Genomic DNA, 26033 nt, shown 5'->3' with positions numbered 1-26033 from the left:
AATATAAAAGGATTATTAAATGGCATGGGTGAATAAATTACTACAAATATAATTTCAACATATTTAGTACATCATTTAAAAGTACTTTTCCAATAATTTCACTCTTCCATCAAGAACTTGTTCAGACATTAATTATTTTCATGGCATTGTTTATTCCTGTTTTGAAAAGCACAGCAAAATATAAGGTGACATTTACAGACACACTTATGTACATAATTCATTTGTACTTCACTAGTAACTGGCTATGTTCACACAACACACCCACAATTTGGAAATTAACCAGATGACACACTATGCTATTAATCATACAAACTAGATTCACACCAAAGCCTGTGATTGGCTAGTGTAGTGTGCTTCAGCGCTGTGTGAACCGACTCCTCAGAACAATCAAACGGACTGTGGTTTCAGTAAAGGTGAAAACTCACACTTACAAGAAACTGAAAGTAGACAGAGGAGCCCACCTTCAGGGGTGAGCCAGTCTACACATCATATTACAAAGGAGTAGATCCTACTATCTATACAATCAAAAGAGCTGGAAGGGACCTTTGAGGTCTTCTAGTCCAACCCCCTGCTAGAGTAGGAGACTGTATACCATTTCAGACAAGTGGCTGTCCAGTCTTCTCTTAAGTGTTGAACCCCACAATGTCTGCAGACAAGCTGTTCCACAGGTTAATTGTTCTCACTGTTAGGAAGTTTCTCCTTAATTCCAGGTTGCTTCTCTCCTTGATTAGATTCCACCCATTGTTTCTTGTCTTGCCATCTAGTGCTTTGGAAAATAAGTTGACCCCTTCTTCTTTGTGGCAGCCTCTCAAATACTGGAATACTGCTATCATGTCCCCCCTCCCCCAGTACAAAACATTTAAGAACACAAAACAATGTAGGAGCACCTGCTTGAAGTTCAGGTAAGACCCTGCGCGTACCCCTCCCAGGTTTAGCCATCTCTAGGGCCACTCCTTTCCAACCTTCCCTACCTTGCAAGATGGTTTTGAAAAGGGGGCAGAGCCGTGCCTTGGCATTGCCAGAGTACCAGGGCCCGGGAGTGCAAATACCCTTTCCCAAATACACACACAAACTCACACCGGGTCTTTCTACCTCCCCGCCTGGTTCTGACCACGGCGCCCAACTTGCTGTGGCCTTCGGAGGGGCGGGCGCTGCGTTGGGTTCTCCCCCAGTGCGTGATTTTGTGGGAGGAGTGCTGGTTTGGCTTAACCTTCCCCCCCTCCCCTCCCCGCGTGTGCGTGATTAGAAGGCAGGGCGGCGTGGCTCGCTCGGTCTCCTTTCCCTCCCCAAAACTAGGGCATTTCCGTGTGTGCCTGTGTCCGTGCGGGGTGTATCTGCGCGTAGGTCACCATAATAGCCCCTTCAACGCTTCCCAGCTGCTTAGCTTGCAAGGAGAAAGCCCTGCAGCAGCGGCGGGTTGTTGAACGATGTAAGGCGGGGAGGCTCCCCCTCCCGCCTGCCTGCCTGCCTCTCGCTCGCTGCCTTTCCAATCCCTTTTCCCCGTCCCCTCCTCTCCTGGAGCCGCCCCGCCGCCGCTCTCCTTACTCTTCCCTTTCCTTCCTTCCCTCCCTCCCCGCCATGCCGGACCAGATCTCCGTGTCGGAATTCGTGTCCGAGACCAATGAGGATTACAAGTCGCCCACCGCTTCCAACTTCACCACCCGGATGGTTCAGTGCCGGAACACCGTGACGGCCATCGAGGAGGTGAGCGGGAGTCGCCAGCGGGGGCAGCCAGAGCCCAGCCCTTGCTTCAGCCCTGCCCCTCTGCCTGGCCTGCAAAAGGCGGCTCGCTCGCTTGCCCGCCCGCGGCAGCTTCGGGCTCGTCTGTGTGGGTCGGTCTCGGGTGGGGGGGGGGAGAGAAAGCTGGGCTTGGAAGATGGAGGAGCGGAGCCTCGAGCCGTGCCCGGGTTCCCTCCTTCCCTCTCTTTCAGACCTGCGTCTTTCTGGCACAAAGGGGGCTTCGTGCCCAGCTCAGCTCCCTTGAAGCCTTTGGGGGGGAAATTATGCCCGGCTGGGAAGAAGCTTCGCGCGGCTTTTCTCCTGCTCCCCTTTTTGCCCGCCTTTTTGATATTTTTTTTTTCCTTTTTGTGTGTGTGTGTGTGACTGTGGTGTGATTTTCCCTCTCTCTGGCGCTTCTTTGCTCTCCGCAAAATTAGCCTCGGCGTTTCTAATCCCGCAGCTCCAATCCTGCTAATAGACTCCTGCCACAATGGCTGGGCTTCCCTCGGCCTTTCAGGGAGGGGGCGGTGTGGAACCACCTGTATTTGCACATCTTTCCCCCCACCACCATTTCAACCTGTCTTCTGTTAACCGTGGGGGAGAGAAGGCGCAAAGCTATCGGAGGCACCTTTTAAGTGTTCCTGATAGATTGCAGCTTCTCTGCGGGAGAGGGCGGGAAGAGCCGCTGACGAAACAACTGAGTCCGTAGTTACTTTCCTTTCTTCAGTGTAGTTCTTGTGTTCTGGATAGAAAGGGACCACCATTGTGAGATTGAGGAGTTTGTGCAGCAGGATATACTGCCCCCCCCTCAATGGGGGTGCTTTAGGAGCCACCATGCTGTGCCTCGTTCTTTTAGGAGGGAGCCCCACTGAACTGAAGGGGGCTTATTTTTGAGCAAACATGTAAAGCAAATGTAAAGTTAAATGTTTCTAGAGTGTAGGGGCTTTATCCGTCTTTTCACACTTTTAAGTGTTCATTCCTCTCTATTATCTTTGAATGGCATCCTTCCTTCAGGAATGGAAAGGCATTTATTTCTAAACAAAGGGCCTGAGTTCCTGACCACTAACTAACATCAGCTTTGGGGTTGATTTTTTTTTTTTTAACCAAAGCAACAACTGTTCTTTCATGCTTCTCTTTTGCTGACATCACAAAATCTACACCATTCGCCTCTTAGTTAATTGGGAGACCCTGGCTCTTGGTTTTAAGTGTTCCCTTCAGACAAAAGAAAAGTGGATATTGCATGCATGGTGTTTTTAAAGGCAGAGGGATTTGATTTTGGACTCTGCTTTTGTTCATACCAGTCCTCACAAAAAGTGTATCTGCTCTGAAACAGGTTAGAAAATGTTAAATCTTAGTTGGGAATTCTTTGTGAGCCTGTGTCAGGATTTAAAAAAAAAGTTTATTATTTTCAACATTATATGTAGGTTGCAAGTTTTTCTTTTACTTGCTTGGATTAACACAATACTATCTTCCCCCTCTGTTAATTTTGAAACTTATCCAAATATTATTGACAGTAGTTGTACCTCTTTGATATAAATAAAGTATGAAGTTGTTTTGCATTTTTTAACTTAGTACTGGTCTCTTTAGACTTGCTTCATCAGTATTCATTATATTGTAAATTGATGTGTAATTTGTTATGGTGGGCTCATATACTAGTGCCTGGCATTTTAAAACAAGCTAGTTTATGCATATTATATTTGTAGAATTACTGTTTACCTCTTCAGCTATGGTACCCTAATTAGTTCTTCAACTTTTTTCAATATGTATGTTGTTAAGATCTTAAGAAATACAAAGCAGTCTTTAGGAAGTTTGCCTCTACCATTTAAAAATTAGCATGAGTTTCCAATCTCTGCTGCTGCAGTTAAACCGTGGAAATTTCTCTTACATAAATCTGCATGGAATACAGTGAAAGTTACTTTTGAGTAGACATGCATAGGTCTATATAGGCATTTAAGTAGATGTGCTGTGAAGCAAGAGCAACTTGATATTTGAAAGTCCCATCTCGCCCTACAGATAACCATTAACTCTTTTTTCTCAGGTTGTCTGATAGAAAGTGAATAGATATAAGATGGAAGAAATATTTGGAATGGCCAACATACTGTCCATTTCCTTCTTAAGCTTTTGTAAACAAGCATGCCATTTCTCCTGAATCCATGGAGGTTTCTGGTGAACATTGAAGCACAGTGTTGGAGGACATCCAAAGATAATTTTTAAATAAATTTTATATTTATAACAGAATCTTTTCATGTATCAATTCCATAAATAACTCTTATGCTATTCAGTAGCATTTCCTGTATTATAAATTTTTCACAGAACAATAGTGTTTTAATTTTAAAAGTTTATAGAATTTATACTTATTTTTTAGAAGTGCTATCTGCCTGTCATTCTTTAACACATGACAGAGTTATATTTCTGCAAAATGCTCCTGTGTATGCTATGAAAGTTCAAGGTACATTTTCTAAAATACTGTCTAAAACTGGAAATACATGAATGATGCTTATAGGGAATCTTATGGTTGGATTAACTTTCATACCCTTACCAGCAATAGCTTCTTCATGGCTTAAACAATAAAGGATGAAAACATGAATAAGTACTGTAGAGAAGAAATGCATTTGAATTACCACTTCAATCATGGGATTTCTTTTTTTAATCTTATGAGTCAGACACCGGGACATCCTGATTTGTGAATAAGCGTCATTCTCAGTTCTGGTGAGGTAAATGTGAATGCTTAGTGTGGTTTTGATAGCTTAAAATGCAAAAAACTATAATTATAAATGGGAAAGCAGATAATTTAAACAAGCAAGAAAGCAAGCAAAAATTAATATTGAAATATACTTGATTCTTTATCAGCTATTTCTTGCAGGTCAAACATAGTGCTGAAAGTGGATTTCAAAGCAGGGCCGAGTTTCTTACCTCAAATCTCTTGATTTTGGATACTTGATAGAGAAAAATAATTGTTATACATTGAGATCATCTTTGACATAATAGAGGGTGATAATACTACCAATATTCCACTAATCTGCTAAGAATTGCTCATTAAGAATTACTCAGAGTATGCTAAATTTCATAAATTGGTATAGCAGTATCTGCTAGTATTGCTTTCTTTACAATGAAGGCCAGTGTTCTGAATTGCTTGTAGAGGAGTTCTGAAATGGCTTCATTAAACTGTGTTTATGTTAAAAATCAATCAACATTGCTATTATTTAAAAAGTAGTTCATTCTCCACACACCCCATCTTTCTATGATACATATTACTGTTTGCAGCATTTACAGTGCTAATCCTCTTTAAATAAAGTCTGTGGAGATGTCATCAGAAAATGACTGTCATTCTCCCAATTGCAAAAAGGAAGTGGTAGTCTATTATCTGAATCTGATTCTGCATGATGCTTGTTTGTGTATTATGCTGTGCACAACAAGAACTTGCCAGCCAGACTACTATCTCCACAGACTTTATTTAAAATAGTAATTAGACTGCACTATATGAGTCACTAAAATAATAGAAACTTTAGGTAATATGTCTGATGACTGAAGGTCTATGTTTACAAGTGGGGATAATTCAAAGGAGAGTTCATTGTGATGGTCCAAAATATTTCTTGCCTGTATTGAACACTGATGAACTCTATTGAACGGAATTTGATCTCCTATTTTAACTGCTTCAGTGTTAATAATTTGAGACAATAAAAAACATGTTTTTGTTTCATTTCTAAAATTGCTTCAACTGCCGTTCTGCGACTAGGCGACTCTTATGATCTACTTACACAAAGAAGTAATTTGACTAAAATTTTAGTATTATTAGTATTTACATGTTAGTATTATAAAAATATGCAAACAGCAGCCTTATAAATTTGAATAAAAGAAAATAAATAAAAATAGTAAAAACCTGTTGCTTTAATTGTAGTATTATCTTTCATATAAATTGATAATCATAAGATTTCATTACTAAATTTTGAACATGTTCTAGAGAAGAGATATGGAAAATCCTTTGTATTATAAATTTGAGTATAAAGCATTCTGGTTCAAGTAAAAAAACAACTGTTTGATGTTGTTCAGTGTTCAGTGATTCTGGGAGTGTTTTATGTTCAAAATTGCCCCATTTTGAGCTCAACTTGTTTCAGATTTGAAGCTGCTGTAAAATTTCTTGAAAATTATTGTTTTAATCACTTGTTCTAACTAAGAAACAATTTCTAACTTAAGAAAGTTTCTTAAATATATTTATGGAATAACTACACTTAGCAGTAATCCTACATAGTTTGCTGAACTAAAAAGTAAAATGTCTTTGTGAAACATTTTTCATTGTCTCACTTCATTATAAAATACATACAGTATACAATGTTGTACAGTGAACAGGAGTTTTCTCTGTTTCAGATAATAAAGTTAGTAAATCAGACCCAAACCATTAGAGCATATTTGCAGTAGTAAGATTACATTTGTCCTGGAGGGGATTCCTTTCTGATCCTAGATGAGGTGATTGGTTAAGATTTTGCTGCATGCAAATGAAAAACCTGTTGATCAAGTTACCCAGAAGGGGAGAAGTTGTTATAACTAATCAACTCTGTTTAATCTGCAACACTAATTTACAGATATAATTTCTGAATTTTGTGTGTTGGGATGTTTGCAAATGTGATACTTTATAATTTAAATTTATTTATAAAGCAGTATAGTTGGTTTATCAGATTATTTTCCCCTCAGTTTTACTAGAGGTAGGTAGTGGAAAATCTGAATTTAGTTTTTTTTTAAAGTGATGGTTTGATATCTGGAAGTACGAATAAAAATCTAATTTGAGTCTTGCTGGATTGGAATAGCAGATGCGCATCACCAGAATAAATTGGTAAACACAAGTGTTATTTTTGAAGGATCAGCTCAAAATCAGGTGAGAAACCTCAGGAATAGGATAGTATTATTGCAGACACTAAGTGGGGCCACATCACATAAAATAATCTTACATCCCAAATGAAAGGCATTAAATATTTGTGTCTTAGTTGAGGGGAGAGATGTTTTTAAATGGATATTTCTTTTAAATACATTTTTTTTCTTTTAAATGGATGATTTCATTTAAAATCATCTCTGCAATTAAGATATGAAGTTTTAAATGTTTTGCAGTATTCTATCATTTTTCCCTTATTGTATTTTCTTGTATTGAAAATTTACATTTCTAAATATACCAATAACCACTCTTGACAAAATCCATAATAGTGATCAATTCCCTAAAAGATATGATACTTTTGTTGTTTGTGAAACTTTTAAGCTATGTTTTTATGAATCATTGCAAAGTTACACAGCTCAGAAGAAAATTATTCAATGTTACACCAAATAGAAATAATTACAGAATAGTGTAATAAGTATAAATATAAATAAATTACATGCTATCTTTGAAAGCTAAAATATTTCATCTTTTGTTTTTTGTTTAAATGTACTCTTTAAATTGAATATGTTAGTATTTTATTCTTACTTCCTTTGAGGAGAAATACATCCTGCCCATACCATTTGTGGAAACAATTATGTAATCTCTGGGACTGGGACCCCATAACCCACTGTGTATTATAATTCCCAATATTCCTAATGCCAATGCTGGCTGTTGTGTGTGATCACATTTGGAGGATACCAGAATAGAGAAGTAGAAATGATTTTAAATATGGTTATATTTTCTGTGAGCAACAATGGGTAAAAAAGAAACAATGTGAAAATTCTTAAACTAGTGTAGATTGGACTTTCTGTTAATGCTGATGACTGAAGGGATATATTTTAGTATTTATATTTAGCATATTAAAAGGTCAACAGTGCAACAGTCAGTGTTCTATTAAAATTTGGGAAACTGTGGTGGTGTTTCCAAGTAGTATTAGCCGTTGTACAAAGGAAAAAAATGCAATAATCTGTTTTGCTTGAGGTAATCTGTAAAATAGCAAAACCTGATCATTTTTCAGCCAAAAAATCTAGAAGCCTCTTGATTTTTGTTGGATGACATACAGTAGTTGCCACTATCATGAATAGTGATATGAAAAATGAGGTTTTTACTCATATAACAAAATATTCCAATTTTCTTTCCTCACTGCAGCTCTTACATACTCCAGATTTCTCTAGATAGTGTCTTGATTCCTGGGAAACCTTAGTTTAAACAAATTATTTTGGAATGACACAAAAACCAGGCTAGTATCATAGGACAGAATTTGTGTATAGGAATTTGTTTCTAATGCTTTTCTTTCTTAAAGGGTTAAAATTCAGGATTATTTTCTATTGATACAAGTTCTTCTGAATCAGTTATATTAAATTACTTAACTGGGACAAGTTTAGTGTTAGCTATTTACTTGCTAGGAATTATATGTAGCAGTGGTATAACATGAACAATTTAGACTACAATTTTTAGTAGTTGTATGTGTGTGTGTGTATGTGTGTCAGGCTTGCAGTTTCATCTGTGGCTTTTCGTAGTGTCTGTTCACAATAAACTACAGTAAATTATATTCAAAAGTCAATTTCATGCTGACTTTAAACACAACTGCCATATTCATAAATATTTTTAGTATATTGATAGTTTTCCAAAACAGATGGGTGATCAAGATGCTGTTTTTACATGAAAAAAGGTTCTCCTTCAGAGCCTACTTCACTTTGAAAATGAAGCTATTTCTGTAGGTTTACATCCCACTTCTGTTAACTGTGAATGGCTTACATATTCCAAACCAACCAGTCAACTGATAGTATGGCATGGGCAAACCAAACTCTGAAATCTTGTTCAACAAATTGTGATTTAAAAATCCTAGCTAGCACTACATTTGAAAATAGTCTGTCTTTCTCCACCATTTGTTTTGATTTACACAGATATAATCCCTCCCTGTATTTTGTGAAGGAATTCCTGTACTGTATGTATGTATGTATGTATGTATGTATGTATGTATGTATGTATGTATATGTAGAAAGAAAAAGAAAGAAAGAAATAGTCACTTCAGCTGCTTGTGAGCTATGCATCATTGCAAACTGCCCAGAATGAATGTCACAACAGACTTATGGAGAGTGTAGCCATGTGCTCTATTACTGACACATTGGCTAATCTGAAGTGATTTACTAAGATGCTATTAATAATAGCAAAATAAGGTAGATAGGATTTGCTTCTACTTATTTGATACGATGTCATTATTAAACAGCAGCATCGGTTGTCACCATGTAACCAGACCAGACCCAATTTTATGACCTTTTTTTTGGGTAGACATTAAGTGAACTTGGCAGTCATTGAGTGAACCTATTTTTCTCTATGGCCGGTTTTTGCCAGAAACTGGAAATAAATACTGCTTCAGGCAAAACTGTCATAATTTGTAGTCATGTGACTGTGGGGTGCTACAAGTGCCCATGTATCACATGACTGTAGGGGTTGGGCAATGTCAAAACTAGGTTGTAAGTCCTTTTGCAGGGGCGGTCAGTTGTAACTTGGAAAGGTAGCTAAGCAACCAGTTGTAAGTTGAAGAGTACCTGTAGTTGAAACTGTATTTTTGGTAATTTACAAGGGTCGGGATACAATTCATAATTAATTTTATTTTATTTTATTTTATTTTATATTGGATTTCTATACCGCCCTTCTCCCTGAGGACTCAGGGCGGTGTACAGCCAGATTAAAAAACATGCAGAACAAATATTAAAAACAATTAAAAGATATATAAATTTGGCCCAATTAAAACTCATTTACCAATTAAAAACGTTTAAAACATTTAAAAACAGTTAAAAATTTCATCTTAAGCCAGCCTGGCTTGTTTAAATAAATGGGTTTTAAGGGCGCGACGGAAGGCACTGAGGTCTTGGATTCTCCTTATCTCTGGGGGGAGCTGATTCCAGAGGGTAGGTGCCCCCACAGAGAAGGCTCTCCCCCTGGGGGTCACCAGCCTACATTGTCTGGCTGATGGCACCCCGAGGAGGCCCTCTCTGTGGGAGCGCACGGGTCGATGGGAGGTCGTTGGTAGCAGCAGGCGGTCTCGAAGATAGCTAGGCCCTATGCCATGGAGCGCTTTAAAGGTGATAACCAACACCTTGAAGCGCACCCGGAAGACAACTGGGAGCCAGTGCAGCTCGCGCAGGAGCGGTGTTACATGGGAGCGCCATGCTGCTCCCGTCACTACCCGCGCTGCTGCGTTCTGGACCAGCTGGAGCCTCCGGGTGCTCCTCAAGGGGAGCCCCATGTAGAGAGCGTTGCAATAGTCAAGGCGAGAGGTGACGAGGGCGTGAGTGACTGTGCACAGGGAATCCCGATCAAGAAAGGGCCGCAACTGGCGAATCAGGCGAACCTGACAAAAGGTCCCCCTGGTTACAGCCGTCAGATGTTCCTCCAAGGACAGCTGCATATCCAGGAGGACTCCCAGATTGCGAGCCCTCTCTGTGGGGGCCAATGACTCGCCCCCAATAGTCAGTGATGGAGTCAACTGACTATATCGGGATGCCAGGAGCCACAGCCACTCAGTCTTGGAAGGGTTGAGCTTGAGCCTGTTCCTCCCCATCCAGATCCGTACAGCCTCCAGGCACTGGGACATCACTTCAAGGGCATCATTGGGGTGGCCTGGGGTGGAGATGTACAGCTGGGTGTCATCAGCGTACTGGTGGTATCTCACCCCAAAGCCACGGATGATCTCACCCAGCGGCTTCACATAAATGTTGAACAGGAGAGGCGAGAGGACCGATCCCTGCGGCACTCCACAAATGAGAGGCCTCGAGGTCGACCTCTGCCCCCCTGCCAACACAAACTGCGACCGGTCGGAGAGAAAGGAGGAGAACCACCGCAACACGGTGCCTCCCACCCCCAACTCTTCCAGCCGGTGCAGCATGATACCATGGTCGATGGTATCAAAAGCCGCTGAGAGGTCTAACAGGACCAGAACAGAGGAACAACCCCTGTCCCGAGCCCTCCAGAGATCATCAACCAACGCGACCAATGCCGTTTCTGTGCTGTGCCCAGACCTGAAACCTGACTGGAACGGATCTAGATAAGATGTTTCCTCCAGGAATTGCGGAAACTGTCGTGCGACCACACTCTCAACAACCTTCGCCATAAAGCGAAGGTTGGAGACAGGACGATAGTTGGCCAATATTGCCGGATCCAGGGACGGCTTCTTGAGGAGAGGCCTCACCACCGCCTCTTTCTTTTTGTTTAATAACAAAAAGATTTCCTAAAATTTTCTAGTAATATCAAATGCATTTGTGCAAGTGTTATAATAATTCTTCTAAGCAGTCATATTTCTTTAATGCCAATTCTTACAGCTAAATCTTTAGTGTTCATATCTGAATTATAGCAACCCCTCCTCCCCCTCCCCCCAAATTAAAACATAGACTATGGAAGCATGAAAGCAGAATAAACTTTATTATGTGTTACTTGCTGTGATTCATTTTCCATTAAAACTGTTGGTTGGGGGGGTTGTTTCATTTTCTTTGAAGATACTAGTGAAATCTATTTTAAAGAAACTCATTTAGCAAACAATATACATTCACTAATCATTTTAATCCCTATCAGTCAGATAACATGATTATTTGAACAAAAGCAAAAGATTGAAAATTTCCTTACAATGTGTAGATCAGTCTTTTAGGTTCTCCTCCCTCAATTTCAATATAGAGTACAGCCAAACTGTTATTTGATACAGTTTTGTTCTGTGGATATGAAGATTCATAATACACAAAAGACCACTCCAATTAGAGTTTTCAAACCTCTTTTAATTTGTATGAGATTGACTTCTTTAGTAAATGGAATATAATTGTTCAGCAGCAAAAATGTTTCATTCATCTCTCTTTTGCATCAAGATAAAATTGTTTCCTTATTTTTAAAAACCTTAGTTGACCAGAGCTATGTTGGCCAGTGGAGGACATGTGTATGTCAAATAGGAGATTTCTATTTGGAATGTTAGAAGAGTGAATGGAAAATAATATAACTGAATGCATGAAATAAGAATAGTATGTTGGAAGTCTGTCAAATTAAGGGCAAGGAAGCAATAGATCTGAATGATGGAGATCTGATCTTATTGAGCTGAATTGATGACTTGATTGGGGCTTTTTATAATGCGTAGAACAAGATTGGAACAATTCCTGAAATTTAACTATTGTTGAATTAACAATGAAAGAGGTAAAATGAATATTGGAAATATGAATTAATATCATATACACGTAGTCCTCGACCATTTGCTTAGGGACCATTAAAGTTATGACACTGAAAAAAGTGACTCATGACCAGTTTTCACACTTATGACCATTGCAGCATGCCAGTGGTGGGTTGCCCCTGATTCGCACCGGTTCTATAGAACCGGTAGTAAAACTGGCGGGAGGCACTGCCCACCGACCCCAACATTATCAGAACACTGCGCATGCGCAGAAGAGCGCGCGCACGCTGTCCCGCTGCAAACCGGTAGTAAAGGTAAGTAGAACCCATCCCTGCAGCATGCCCATGGTCACATGGCAAAATTCAGATGCTTGGCAACTGGCATGCATTTATGACGGTTGCAGTGTCCCAAGGTTATGTGATTATCTTTTGCGACCTTCTGACAATGTCAGTGGAGAAGCCAGATTCTCAACTGTGTTACTATCTTAACTGCAGTGATTCATTTAACAACTGGCAAGACATGTTGTAAAATGGGGCAAAACCCACAACAACTGTCTTCCTTAGTAATGGAAATTTGGGGCTCAATTGAGGTCTTAAGTCAAAAACTATCTATAGATAGTTACTTATATAAAAATAGAAATTCACATATTAATTTACTGCTGCAAGACTACTATATGTGCATAAATGAAAAGATTCTGAAATATCCACAGTGGCGGAATGATTTGTGAAGATGATGCAACTAGCAGAGATGGCAAAATTAACTTGTTTGCTGAGAGAAAGATCAACAATTACATTTATTAGTGACTGGAAACCCCCTTGTGGAGTTTTTTTGCTGAAAAAAGAAGTGAATTGGTGAATTATGGATTTGATGATTAGAAAGGATAGATTATGGAAGGAAGGAAGAGGGTAAAATATAAATGCTCTTATAACTGCTGTTAAGATGATCAGAAGCAACTTCTTTATTAGTTTTTTTATTTTTATTTCTTTTTAAAATTACTTTTCCCTAGTCTTCTCTGTAATTCAAAATCTGCAATATTTTATTACGTTGAAAACTTTGTTAATAAAATTATATTAAAAAACAAATCCACCGGTTAGTAATAATAGCATATGGCACTCCAGTGAATAGTGATAATGGAAGAATCAGTGATGAATTTTAGGGGAAAGCAATCTAATGAAAAATGCTCTGTAAGGTGTGAAACGATAGGAAAATTCAGAAAAAGTGATTGAACCATTCAGAAATTCAACAATGATTGAGAATAATAACTGGGGAACATCTACAGTTGAGTCTGTTTCAAATACTTGGTTTATTTGTAGCAAAGGAATGAATATAAATATAAAATCGTGATTTATTGGATTGTTTATGATGAAAGATACAGAGGATAAAAGGAAAAACCTGCTGGCCTTCTAGAAAGCATTGAAATCCTGCTTTCCCTCAGGTACTGGACCAGGATAGTAGATGGGCTCATTTTCTGGGAGTCCGTGTCTGGCTGACCTCAGAAATATGTCATTTCACATGTTGGGTGTGGATTTTGGTTTATTTTTTTGTCTTATGGTTACCTATAATTGTTGGGTTTTTTATTGATTTTTATTCAATATATACTACCTTGAATCACAATTATTCAACTGGGGAGGGGGCTATGAAAATCTAAATAAAACAGATTATCCAAGATGCTGAATATATAGACTTTTTTTTCTGGTAGTGTCATGAGTAGGATTGAGAAATTTTATTTATGTAGCATATGGCAAAAATGTTAAAAAGCACATCAGAATTACATTCTCAATGAACAAATAGGGAACTCTTTACTACGTACAAATTCAAAGATAGACCATTTCTATTTTATATAGTCAATATATAATGGAGTTGCATATAGAAACTCTCTGGGGTTTCCCTGATATGCATTTAGACGTCCACAATATGTTGCTCTGTGTGCTTTGGAGCACCACAGTTACATTCCAAAAAGGAGAGCTTTCCCCATTTATGGAGGAGAGTAGCACAGTAGCCAACACTCTGGAGAAGCAGTGGAGGACTTTTATGCGCCCAGACTTCAAGCAGAGTGCCGTTGTTATCCAGCAAGTTTCTGTTTGTCTCAATAGGTGGATGTCTGGAACAAAGCCTGTTGTTTATAGCATCAGTGATATCGGCAGGTGAATATTACTAATTATTGTCTTATACACTTGGAGCAGAGTGTTTTCATAGATGTGGTGGAGGAATATGGCTAAAAACTGGTGATCAGAAAGTGCGGGTAGATCTTATTGTGCCCAATATGATGCACATAGTATGATTCAGCTGTGTGTGTGGATTGGTCTGGTATGGCTACTATTTATCTAGACCGGGGAACACAATAGTCTGCTGTTGAAAAGATGAGGTCAAGAGCTGAGGATCGCAAGGTGGAAGCTGAGGAACCCCAGGTAGACCATACAGCTTTTGCAGGATGTTATTTCTTGATCATAGTTTGGCTGCAGTCTTCTTGAGAAGTTCTCTGAAGGATAATGTTTTATCTAGAGTAACCTCAAGGTATTTTGGGTATTCGTTATGAGCAAGACGAGTATTCTCAAACTGTACATTTAGTTCATGGTGGGCCATCTTGTTGAGGTGGAAGCACATTACTTCAGTCTTACTTGGGTTTATCTGAAGTTTCCATTTGTGAAAATATTGAGAAAAATTAATATATAAAAAAAGCAACGAAGAGGAAGAAACTAAAGTGACAATATAGCAACTATATAGGAAGAGAAAGTATGAGTCCTATATGAAAAAATATGTAAGCAGAAGACAGCTAGATTAATTTTCCAACAGAATGGAGGGAAAGTGGACATAAGGAAAGAGGAAGTGAAAGCTGCTTGGAACAGTGAGAAGGTTATAGATGAAAAAAATGCAGATACAAGAGTGCTGTTCTTGTTTGGAAGACTCCATAAAAGAGCCTTCTAAATAGTGCTCCATTGACTTTCTGGGGAAGCCACCAGAGAAGGTTGCAAATGGTGATCACATGATCACAAGGTAGCTGGCAACTGGTTGAAAATGCAAACAGATTGCCAAGTGCCCAAAATACAGTCATCTGACCATGTAGGAGGTGGTACAACATTGTACAATGGCCAGAAATGCTGTACAGGCCAGAAAGTGTCCTTTCTAAGCTTATGGAAACTATAAACAGTTGCTAAAAAAGTGTTAAACGTTGAGAACAACCTGTACTTGTATATGAGGTGTTTTGGTCATATAAAGGAATAAATAATTGAATTGCAAAACAAATATATTAAGGCAAATTGAATGAGTGAGTTGAGAGGCATGGCAAGACTGAGAAGATTATGACTAAATCAAATCGTTAAGAACCTGGGAAAAATAGAGGTGAAAAGTTTAAAAGAAAAGTCAGTGTATGAAACCATGGATGGATGTAGTAGAAGCAAGGATGGTCTAAAAATTTTGGAGAGAGATGATAAAGGATGTTAGTGGAAACTAGATATATGAAATATTTCCCTTTTTTTAAAACCATGCCTTTATTTGCCTTTATATATTAATTATTCATATTTATTTGTTCTAATTTCCATTCTGTATTTTGGATAATGCTGCTTACCGTAAAGAGAATAGCATTATGAGTTTCTAGGTATATATGTACGATGATAACTAGTTTTGAAAATAATATTCAGTACAATAAACTTCCTACAACAATACAGTAACAATTCCAAATATTCTCAAAGTTATGGAACTGCTTTATAAAAGTACTGGGTTTTTTTTCAAAATTCAAAAAATGTTCTCAGAAATGTTGCTTTACAATACAGGATAGCTATTGGTAGTACAACCAGAAAAGAGGATAATGCTCAGATTTGTTAATGAGGCCTGTCAAATAATATTCAATCTCATCTGTTAAAATGTCAGTCCTTTTTCAAGTTACTTTACCTAACATCTGCTGCCATCATTTTCAGCTGCCAGAAACCATTTTAGGTCAGTTGTAAAGCATATGTGGTGAACCACAAAAACCATGGTTTTGTCAGCAGGCCTGGGGACCATGAATAGTGAAGGAGCTGATCAAATGGCTAATCTGATTGCATTGCTGCCATGAGAAGTGGAGGGTGGTTTTTTAAAATGAGTTTTTATCAGGGTGGATAAAAATTAATGATTTTTTAAAAAATATTAAAAAAATCAGATTTTTTTTATTTAAATCGGATTTATTTTTATTTTTATTGAATTTATTTTAATAAAAAACTTTTGGGGTAAAAATCTATCGCAAGATAGTTTTCTATTTAAGATAAATAAATAATTTAATTTATTCAGCATGAAATGGAGCTTAGTTATGTAGCATGAGGCTGTATATTCTGCAACACTATCGGTGAGTCAACAGTGGGTCAAAGGAATAGCAGAGATGACAGTTGGTCTTTAAAAATTATGATTTAAATCGAGTTGATTTAAATCAAGCCTTTTTACTAGTGATTTAAATCATGATTTAAATTGTGATTTAAATCAACTCGATTTAAATCAAATCCACCCTGGTTTTTATTATATTGTAGATTTTTTAAATGTTGGAAACTGCCCGGAGTCAACAATGTGTGAGTTGGATGACTATATAGATTTGTTTAATAAAACAAACAAACAAGCTTTACTTTCTTCAGTGTTCAGGCGAATAGTTAGGCTGGGAAGTTCCCCCACTGGAAGTTGTTTCTGCTCAGTGCTGACTGTGGCTTGACTTGCTATTCTGTAATAACAAGAGTGTACTTGAGACAGAAAATATCTTTTGTTTTGAACTTTGAACTAATCATTTGCTCCGGAAGTTCTGCCAAATCATTTCAGATCAGCTGGAATTTGGCAGAAACAAAACCGGAAAGTTTGAAACAAAATTAAGGCAGAAGCCAGAATGATTTATAGAGTGAATAGGGAAGATTAGTAGTCATTGCCTATTCTTTCCTAAGGCAATATTCCCACCTCCCCCATGTTTGCTCTAAAGCAGGGGTGGGCAGTTGTGTCTCTTTTACAACCTGTGGACTTCAACTCCCAGAATTCCTGAGACAGCCAAGCTGTCCAGTCCACAGGTTGAAGTCCACAGGTTGTAAAAGAGACACAATTGCCCACCCCTGTTCTAAAGCCTTCTTTCTCTTTAACTATCAATATCCCAATCTGGCTTATCCCAGCAGCCCACTTGCTGCTCTTCCTAACACTTTCTCTTTCTTCTCTGTCCTCACAAATGTCATACTAGCCTTTGCAACTTTTCCTTTCTGCAATGCTGATCAGTCTGACATCATCCAACAGACCAGACCAGGATTCTACTGCCTGGATCTTTCCAATGCCTTCCCTTGTCTCCTTCCTTTCAGCTGCCAATGAGCTGATTTCCTTCTCTTCCCCAATTAATTGTGCTTAGAACAAATGTATTTTGGTCTGTGCTATGCACATATATTTTGGTTCATTCCATGCACATTCCATATCCAAAACACATATGGTTCAGTCCAGCCATGGAACTTCTGAATGCAGCTGTTCCACCGTATGGATTGGGTTGGGCATAGAACAGGTTGCTGTATAACGTTGTCTTTTCTTTCTCTTTCTGTAATTGTCAGCTGCCCAAGGAAAGATAGAAGAATTGTATGATCTGAGATAACTTGATATATGTAAAAGTTGACCCCTTCAGGAAAATAAAAAATGTAAAATTAGAATATGGCTCTTTTAGAAAAAGTAAAGGGCTTGCTTTCTTTGTTAAATTCTCAAAATCAAAACCTTAGTCTGAGTATCGTCCTTTCTGAGATATTCATATCTTGGGTTCACATATTGGGCTAACACATACTGTAGTGTAATTTGTTTATTTTGGTTTTGCATGACATATGAACCTATTGACTATAGTTTATAAACTATGGGTTATGGAATGCATAACTGTTATTGTCTTAAGAGTTGCACTCAGCTTTGTACATTCCAGAGGTAAGTTCTAAGTTCCCAAGTAGACCCAGTTTTGCTGTGTGTGTTGTTGATCTGTTGCAGGCTTAAAGCATCAGTTTTTCCCTTAAACATGACCCTCAACACAAACACAAATGACTGAATTATTTTAGACTCTGTTCACTTATTGTTGCCCTGCAGAAGAGATTCTGGGTCCTTCATTATGTACCTCTGATTTCAGTTTATATGTGAATCAAGCCAGTCTGTTGCTCAGTAAATCATAGTCATAATAAATCAGTAAATCATGTTAAAACACAGTATCGCAAATAATTTATGGTAATTTAGATCATAATTCTAAATTATGACTAGTGGAAGCAAGAGATGGCATTAGGAATATGTATTTTAAGACATTATTAGATTCATATCTTTTTTTTTGTACAGTTCCAGTTGGCATATGTAATGCTTCTCATTTTCGCTACAACAACAATGCTAAGTTGTTGGTTGGGTTGGGCGGTGACTGACCCAAAGTCACCGGGCCACTTTTCAATCCTAAAGGAGGATTACAGCTCGCAGTCTCCCAATTATCTAGCCCAGCACTTCAGCCACTACTACAAACTGGCAAGGTTAGGATAAGATATTAAACTCTTGCTGTTTTTATCAATTGTGATATAAAGAAATATTTTAGAAGATTTCCTTCAGAAATTATGTATGGGATCTAAAACAAAACCTAGACTTTTGTAAGAGAAAGATTTATTAATTGGTGACTTAGTTTTCAAAGAATAGGATTTAAATGAACAGGATGAGAATACTATATATAACAAAATAAAGCTTTTCCGGTTACTGGGTTAGATTTAGGTTTTGCAGCAACAAATGAGGTTTAAATCATCAGATAACTTACTTAGTGGGCGTTATCTCTGTTCTTTGCCTGACCACAGATTCTGAATCAGAAGACAGTCTTAATCTATTGGGTGACGAAAGAGCTCTACAGCCAGTCCACCTTCCTTCTGTTAGACTTTGCTCTCATTCTAAGACATGCTACAAGTAAAATTAACTTTTATACTTTTTAAAAATGTTGGTTCTTGGACTATAACAGTGATGGCTAACCTTTTTGCCATCGCGTGCCAAAAGCGGGGGATGGGGTGGCAGGGTCGCACACGCGTGTCCCCACACCCATAATTGTATGCGCTTCACCCCGTGCATGTGTATGCGACCCCTCCGTGCTTCCCCCACTTTTGGCACACGATGGCACGGTGGGCCCAGTAGGCCCATTTTTCGCCCTCTCCAGGCTTCAGAGCCTTTCTAGGAGCCTGGGGAGGGCAAAAACGGCCTTCCCCACTTCCCCGGAGGCCTTCTGAAGGCCAGAAACGGCTTGTTTGTTGACTTGCAGTAGGCCCAGAAGGCCCAAGAATCAGCTGGAGCTGAGCTCGCGTACCCACCAATATGGCTCCACGTGCCACCTGTGGCATGCGTGCCATAGGTTCGCCATCATGGGACTATAAAATACATTTTCCCTTACAAATCCACTTGGCTAAACTATGGAAATAAAGTAAATTTCCATCAGGTTCCTCCATTAAAATGATTATAAACCATATTTTTGTAAACTTCAATTGGCTTGCTTTTTTAACTGCCCCTTCAAGCAATTATTATTAAACCTTATAAAGCTACCAGGGAAGTTATTCTTTGACTTGAAAAGTATCTAGAAATGAAGAGCAAACCTACCATTTACATATACAGCATTCCCTATCCAGCAACGTTTTAATTTCTGATTATTTAGAGTGAGGACATTTGCACAAATTGAAGCAATGAAGACTCTTAATCATTAAGGTGAGCAATAAACTCAATTTGCTTGCCCTTAAACTCAGAATAACAATGAAGGGCTGGACTTTTATGCCTTAATTTTACACCATACTAGGTAGACCTAGACTTAGAATTACTTTTTTGTCACTTTAAATGTACATTAATTGACATACATTAAAATGAAATTTTGTTGCATACAGCTCTCAAAGCTCACCACCTCCAATACATACTACATAAACATGACAAAAGTATAAATAAATAAATAAAAAATTATGCATATACCTGCATATATTATATGACACAAAGAAACAACACAGTCTAGATCAGGGATGTCAAACTCAAGGCCCCGGGGCTGGATCCAGCCCACAGTTTGCTTAGATCTGGCCCGTGGGACTGGCCTGGAAAAAATGAAGTACCAGCCCACGGTGCCTCTGCCAGTGAAAACGGAGCTTGGGAGTCAATTTTCATTGACATAGTGCTTGGGTCACAACAGGCACCCCCGACACGAGTGACATCAAGCTGGCCACACCCACCCCGGCCCCCCGAGGTCAAACACCCTGATGAGGCCCTCAATCAAATCAAGTTTGACACCTCTGGTGTAGGTATATAAATTGTACATGGCGAGGTATCATATCATTGCTATTTGGTGGAAGAAAGCAGGCAATTCGTGAAACATGAAGGGTATATGTGTGTCAAACTCAATCACATCATGTGACATTGTGACATTTTTTGCCTTTGCAGAGCTCGGGTGGGTGTGGCCTGCGTGTGACGCATCCGGCCCATGGGCCGCCAGTTTGACACCCCGGTGTAGATTGATGACCAGAAAGAATGTATGTGGACAGTTGTTGACATATCTGTCCTATATGCTTAGAGCTGTTACTATTAAACAGCTATTATTCAGATACGGAGCAGTGTTTCTTCACTAGCAGGCTATAGTTGATTTATACTTGTCTGTATATGGACTTTCATATGAGAAACAGTCAGGTCCATGATTGAAGAATATTTTTCATAGGAGAAGAAAGACCAAGGAAATCAGACACAGAATTAAGGTCCTAAGACAGTGATGGCGAACCTATGACACATATATCAAAGATGCCTGACATACAGGAGGACATGTTAGTATTCATCAACATCTGACAAAAAACTATTTTCAAAAGCATGTCCCATTTTTTGAGTGATTTTTGGAAACTATGGGGGATGCATGAAAATGTGGTATGGTTTTGCACAACCTCCAAACCCTTGTGCTGTTGCACGGCCTCCAGTCCCTCTGCAAATGGGTTTGTTTTGCTTCTATTTCATTTTTGTAATCATTTGATTTTTTTATATCTATATCAGGGGTGAAATCCAGCAGGTTCTGACAGGTTCTGGAGAACCGGTAGCGGAAATTTTGAGCAGTCCGGAAAACCAGTAGCAGAAAGTTTGAGTAGTTCGGAGAACCGGCAAATGCCACCTCTGGCTGGCCCCAGAGGGGGGTAGGAATGGAGATTTTGCAATATCCTTCTCCTGGAGTGGGATGGGAACAGAGATTTTGCAGTATCCTTTCCTTGACATGCCCACCAAGCCACACCCACCAAGCCACACCACGGCCACCAAACTACGTCCACAGAACCGGTAGTAAAAAAATCTGGATTTCACCACTTATCTATATATAATACAAAATGCCACACATTATTGGGTTGTGTTTTTTAAAAGATAAATGAATAAGTAAAGAATTATTTCTCTTTTGTTTTGCGGGGTAGGGATAGTGGCACGCCAGCAGATTCAATTTAGGCATATTCTAAATATTTGACACGACAAGCCCAAAAGTTTAACCATCATGGCCCTGGGAGATACCATCTCCTCCTAGTAAGAAGAAATGACATCGTGATGCAGTTGTTCTTGTCCCTTGTGAGTTAGAACATTCGTTCATTTAGTTCACAAGAACACTCTTATTGTCATGTGAAAAGCAGGGGGGCAGAAGGAAGTGGACTTGCTCAAAGAATCATCTGGTGCAGGGAAAGCTATTTGAGAGCAGGCTGGTGCTGCCAGTCAGAATGCATCAATTCTAGCTCTGTACAGCCTCATCAAGAAGCTGAGAGCTGCTTGCATTTAAGGTCCTGTCTGAGAGCAGTCTGGCATGAGAACAATTCTCCAGGGTAGCCCAGCCTGGTATGCTTGTGTTGTAGCAACCTTTTGTGTTATCTAACCCCTGACACAAAGCTTTCTCAGAAACAGGAAGATGAACACTGCTTTACAGGTGAGCTTTCACTACAGGAACTTCGGTCACTAAGCAATGTGATTGTTAAGTGACTCATCACATAATCAGACCTGATTACTATCATTTTTACTGTGGTCATTAAGGGAATTACACAGTTGATGAGCGAATGCACCTTCTCCAATTGACTTTGCTTGTTGGATAACAGCCGAGGTGGTGCAAATTGCATCAAGTGACCCCCATTTACAGCAGCCATTGCAAATGTGAGCCTATTGCCCAGCACCTAAATTGCGATCACATGACTGAAGGATCATGACATGTCATAATTTTGAGGACAGTTCATAAGTCACTACAAAACAGTTGTAGCTTTGAGCTGTTGTTAAATGAACAGTTATAAGTCAAGGACTATATTTCTTTTGAATTCAGACTGTATTTACAATACTGGCTTTATCCTAGCAATTGTAAATAAATTAGTCAAAAGAGGGTCAGGAGACTACAAAATGTAAAGCTTTTATTGTGTTTTTTAAAACTTCCTACTGCTCGCCCATGCATATAAGGTGAGAACATACTTCCTGTATATGAGGGAGGGAAACCACATAGAAAGTGTGGATGGTTGCTTGTGGGGGGGGAGCATATTTTTTTTTTTTTGTTAATCTTCATAAAATTATTACTTGACTATGAATTGAAGATATTTTTTTCTCATGAATTGCTACATTTTTTTTTAGATAAATAAGACTTGTGAATGTGGAGTTGAAAAAAACTAGCCAAGAAAGCATAAAAATTAGGATTACATTTGTCATACTCAAAATAACAATAAGATTTTTTTTGAATATCCAGAGATCCAATTTAATTTAACAAAAATAATCCTGTACCCTAAATTTCATGTCTGGAATGAACATTGTATGGATTATATGTTACGCTTATTACTATTGAATTTGAAATTCAAAGCTTTTACATTGGAATAACTGTTCAGACTATAACTGAAACATCTTTGTCATAGCTAGGGTTACTGTGGAAACTGTAACTTCTAATTATGGCTAATTAACCAGAACAGCTTACAGGAGTATTGTTGTACTTAAATTGGCAGCAAGAAGTAACCTACTACACCTGCATATGACAGTCTATGTGATTTACTATAGTTTAATGATTATTTTCTATATTTGTTTGAAATGTTTCACAGAAACTGCATCAAAGTTAGTAGAGAATGAATCTACAGATCTGGTCTTCCACTGGCATGTAAATTACCTGATATCTAGCTATTTATTTCAGTGACCATGAGTAAAGTGAAGTCTAAGAGAGTCCCTGTAAAAATAAAGCTTACCTAGGTACTCCATCTCTATGGCTTCTTTAGGTTGTATTTCCCAATGTCATGAAAGCAATGAAAGGGACAGAACTGATGCAGGTAGCTGAATCTCCTTTGAGTTTGTCCAGAGTGATTCTGACTGTGTCATCATGGATTTTTAGTTGCCGCCCCCCCCAAGGCAAGAGTGTCAAACCAGGGGTGGATTTCACTTACCTTTGCTACCGGTTCGCTTGCTTGCGTGCATGCTACTTCTGTGCATGCGTAGAGCGTATTTGATGATGTCTGGGCAAGTGGGCGGAGCCTCCCACTGCTGCTGCTACCGGTTCGCCCAAACCAGGGTGAACCGCTAGCAATCTATCACTGTGTCAAACGCTAAGGCAAGCCCATGGGCCAGATGCATCACACGCAGGCCACGCCCACTCCAGTTTCGTGACTGGGAAAAACATTGCAAAAGTCACATGACCGCAACGTGACGCAGCGAATTTGACACCCGTGTCCTAAGGGCAAAGCAATGACAAGACAAGAAACGGTGGAGCAGGTAACAGTGAATAATCATGCTCTGTGGTTGTTCAGAGAATGAAAAGAGAGTCACTTTGATGTAGTGATTAAGACACCAGGCTACAAACCAGGAGAGGATGAAATATGATTGTTGGCCAGTCCAGTCGGTGTTCAGATGGGTAAATTGACTGGGAAAGAATTACAATATTATCATTTGTCTTGTGCTAATAGGACAGGTAGTCCTTGACTTACAATTGAGCTCCAAATTTCTGTCTCTAAGCAAGGGCGTTGTTAAGTGAGTTTTCCCCATTTTATGACCTTTTTTACCACAGTTAAATGAATTGCTGCAGTTGTTGAGTAAATCGTGGTTGTTAAGCGAATCGGCCTGCCCCCATTGACTTTGCCTGTCAGAAGCCAGCTAGGGAGGTTACAAAGGGTGATGACATGATCCCAGGACAGTTCAGTGGTCATAAACTACATGCCAGTTGCCAAGTGCCTGAATTTTGATCACATGACCATGGAGATTTTGCTATGGTTGTAAGCGTGAAAAACAGTCATGTCACTATTTTCAGTGCCATTATAACTTTGAATGGTTGTAAGTCGAGGATTTCCTGTAGTAATTTGTGTGACAGGAGAGATGCAACAAAGAAATAAACTATATTTCTTCAGTCAATCCATCCTGTGGTTCACCAGTGTAATCAATTTGTATTCATTTAGGAAATGTAAAAACATGAATGTATTAAAGCTCAATCCTAAATCACTGTTTTCAGTGCACTGAAATTTCAAACTGTCATTAAATGAACTTGCATCGAGGTCTACCTATACTTGAATATATTCCATCTGATTGCTCTTTGATTTTTTTCCCCTTCTGGTTTCTTAATGCTGGGAGAACAGCTTTCTGATTCACAGATATCTTTGAAACATCCATGCCTGGCTTTTATTTACATCCTGTTTACGGCTTCAGTGCCTGTGGTGCATTTTTGAACATGTTCAGTCCTATCCTGTTATTGTTTCTAGGCTACCATATTTATACTAAAGACCTTAAAACTCTGGAAAATTGTATTTTCTAAGGTGCATGTACTTTTTATGGTTATAATGCATTTTCAAGATACCAGTGTAACTGGATTGGATGTTTCTTAATGCTCTTCTAATGAGATTTCTCCCTTCCCACATTTCTGGGGAAATGGGATGCTAACTGGGTGGTGTGGTAAGGTGTATATTCTTATAGATCTGGGAGCTCATAGTGGGTAGGATTATATTGTTAGCATATAACTAGGCTTGAATTTGGGTGCTGGAATTGATTAAAAACTGCAATTTGAGATCTTTTAAAAAATTTGTTTTTTCTAGTGTTGATTATTGATTAACACTAGGTTGTCATTGTTTGCAATGATAAGTAATATTCAATCTAATGATCTTGAGGTTTTCTAAACTTAGTTAAGTGAAAAGCTTTAAATATTTATCCTGTCAGCTATATATCTTTATCTATATCTATTCGCTCTAAGCGATGTTATATCTGACTATTCTTCCTCAGAAGAAATAGTATTATAAACCACCAGAACTGCTCTTCTAACAGACTTCCAAACTGCTCACAGTTGTCTAACGGAAGAGAAGAGAATATAATACAATACAATACAATACAGAAGAGCTGAGAGAAGACTGAAGACAACAACAACAACAGAGCCAGAGCCAGAGCCAGAGCAGGGGTTTCTGACAAGAATCTCCTTTTATACTGCTAATTGTGAGAGGGGAGGGAACATAAAAGCCCGGGAGATTCAAACCTATTAGCTGCCCTTTGATTGGCTTAAGTATCTGTGCATTCTAAAAGCCATTAATAGGCACAGCAATAGAAAAATAATTTTTCTCTAACATATTAGAACCTAGTATGTTTGTCAGGGCATATTGATCTATACTGGACTTGACTTCATAGTGTAAATAAGATTACTGTACTTTTTGCTTGCAATCTAGAATGGTAACAATAAACAGAATGATGACAGTCTCAGTGAAAGTAAGTCTTTCTAAATTCAGTAGGTTGTACAGCACCTGCAGTTCATAATACAGCCATTCTGCTCATCTCCTTAATAAATTAAACTTAAAAATGAGTTAAAAGTACTTTTTTGTATTAAAGGAAGGATATTAAAGTATTGTTGATACAGAATCGAAATGCTGCCTTTTTAGTTTAAAAATGCTGTAGTGATAGACCTGCATATAATAATAATTATATAAAAATAAACACCACATAGATCTTCTTAAAACAGGAGCAGATGCTGTATCATTTAGTAAAGCTTGATGTGACATTTAGACATTAAAAAAATTACACACATGTACAAAACAATGCTATTTCGCCTTCTTTCCAGATCAAGACTTATGAGAAGAACCTTATACAAGCACATTGATTAGTGCCAGAATATAAAATGACTTCTGACATTCTATGTCTCATTGACACTTGATCGGAAACAATAGACAGTGAATTATGAAGAACGTTAATTTGAAAGCACTTTAGAATCTGTATATGACTATGCTAAAATATCCATTTGGTTGCAGAATTAAGCTTGAGACAAATGCATGCGCTTTCTTGAAACTAATAGAAAAGGGCCCTAGGACGCTTTATAAGGGAGTGCTTTTC

At 38.6% G+C, this 26033-nt stretch overlaps 1 protein-coding gene across 4 annotated transcripts in view; it reads left to right on the top strand.

Annotated features, from left to right (window-relative positions):
• Positions 1-1170: 1170 nt before the first annotated feature.
• ASAP2 (ArfGAP with SH3 domain, ankyrin repeat and PH domain 2) overlaps positions 1171-26033 on the top strand; it is a 96846-nt gene continuing 71983 nt past the window's right edge. For all 4 annotated transcript variants that reach the window (XM_060689287.2, XM_034432065.2, XM_087882406.1 and 1 more), the window contains exon 1: positions 1171-1704. In XM_060689287.2, the coding sequence (XP_060545270.2) occupies positions 1579-1704 (126 nt within the window). In that variant the 5' untranslated portion in view covers positions 1171-1578. The remainder of the gene's footprint in view (positions 1705-26033) is intronic.

The sequence above is a fragment of the Pantherophis guttatus genome, chromosome 1 (assembly GCF_059756535.1).
Source record: "Pantherophis guttatus breed Tessera chromosome 1, ASM5975653v1, whole genome shotgun sequence".
NCBI classification, from domain to species: Eukaryota; Metazoa; Chordata; class Lepidosauria; order Squamata; family Colubridae; genus Pantherophis; species Pantherophis guttatus.
The sequence above is the reverse complement of the archived record's forward strand: the minus strand, read 5'-3'. Positions and strand labels throughout refer to the sequence as shown.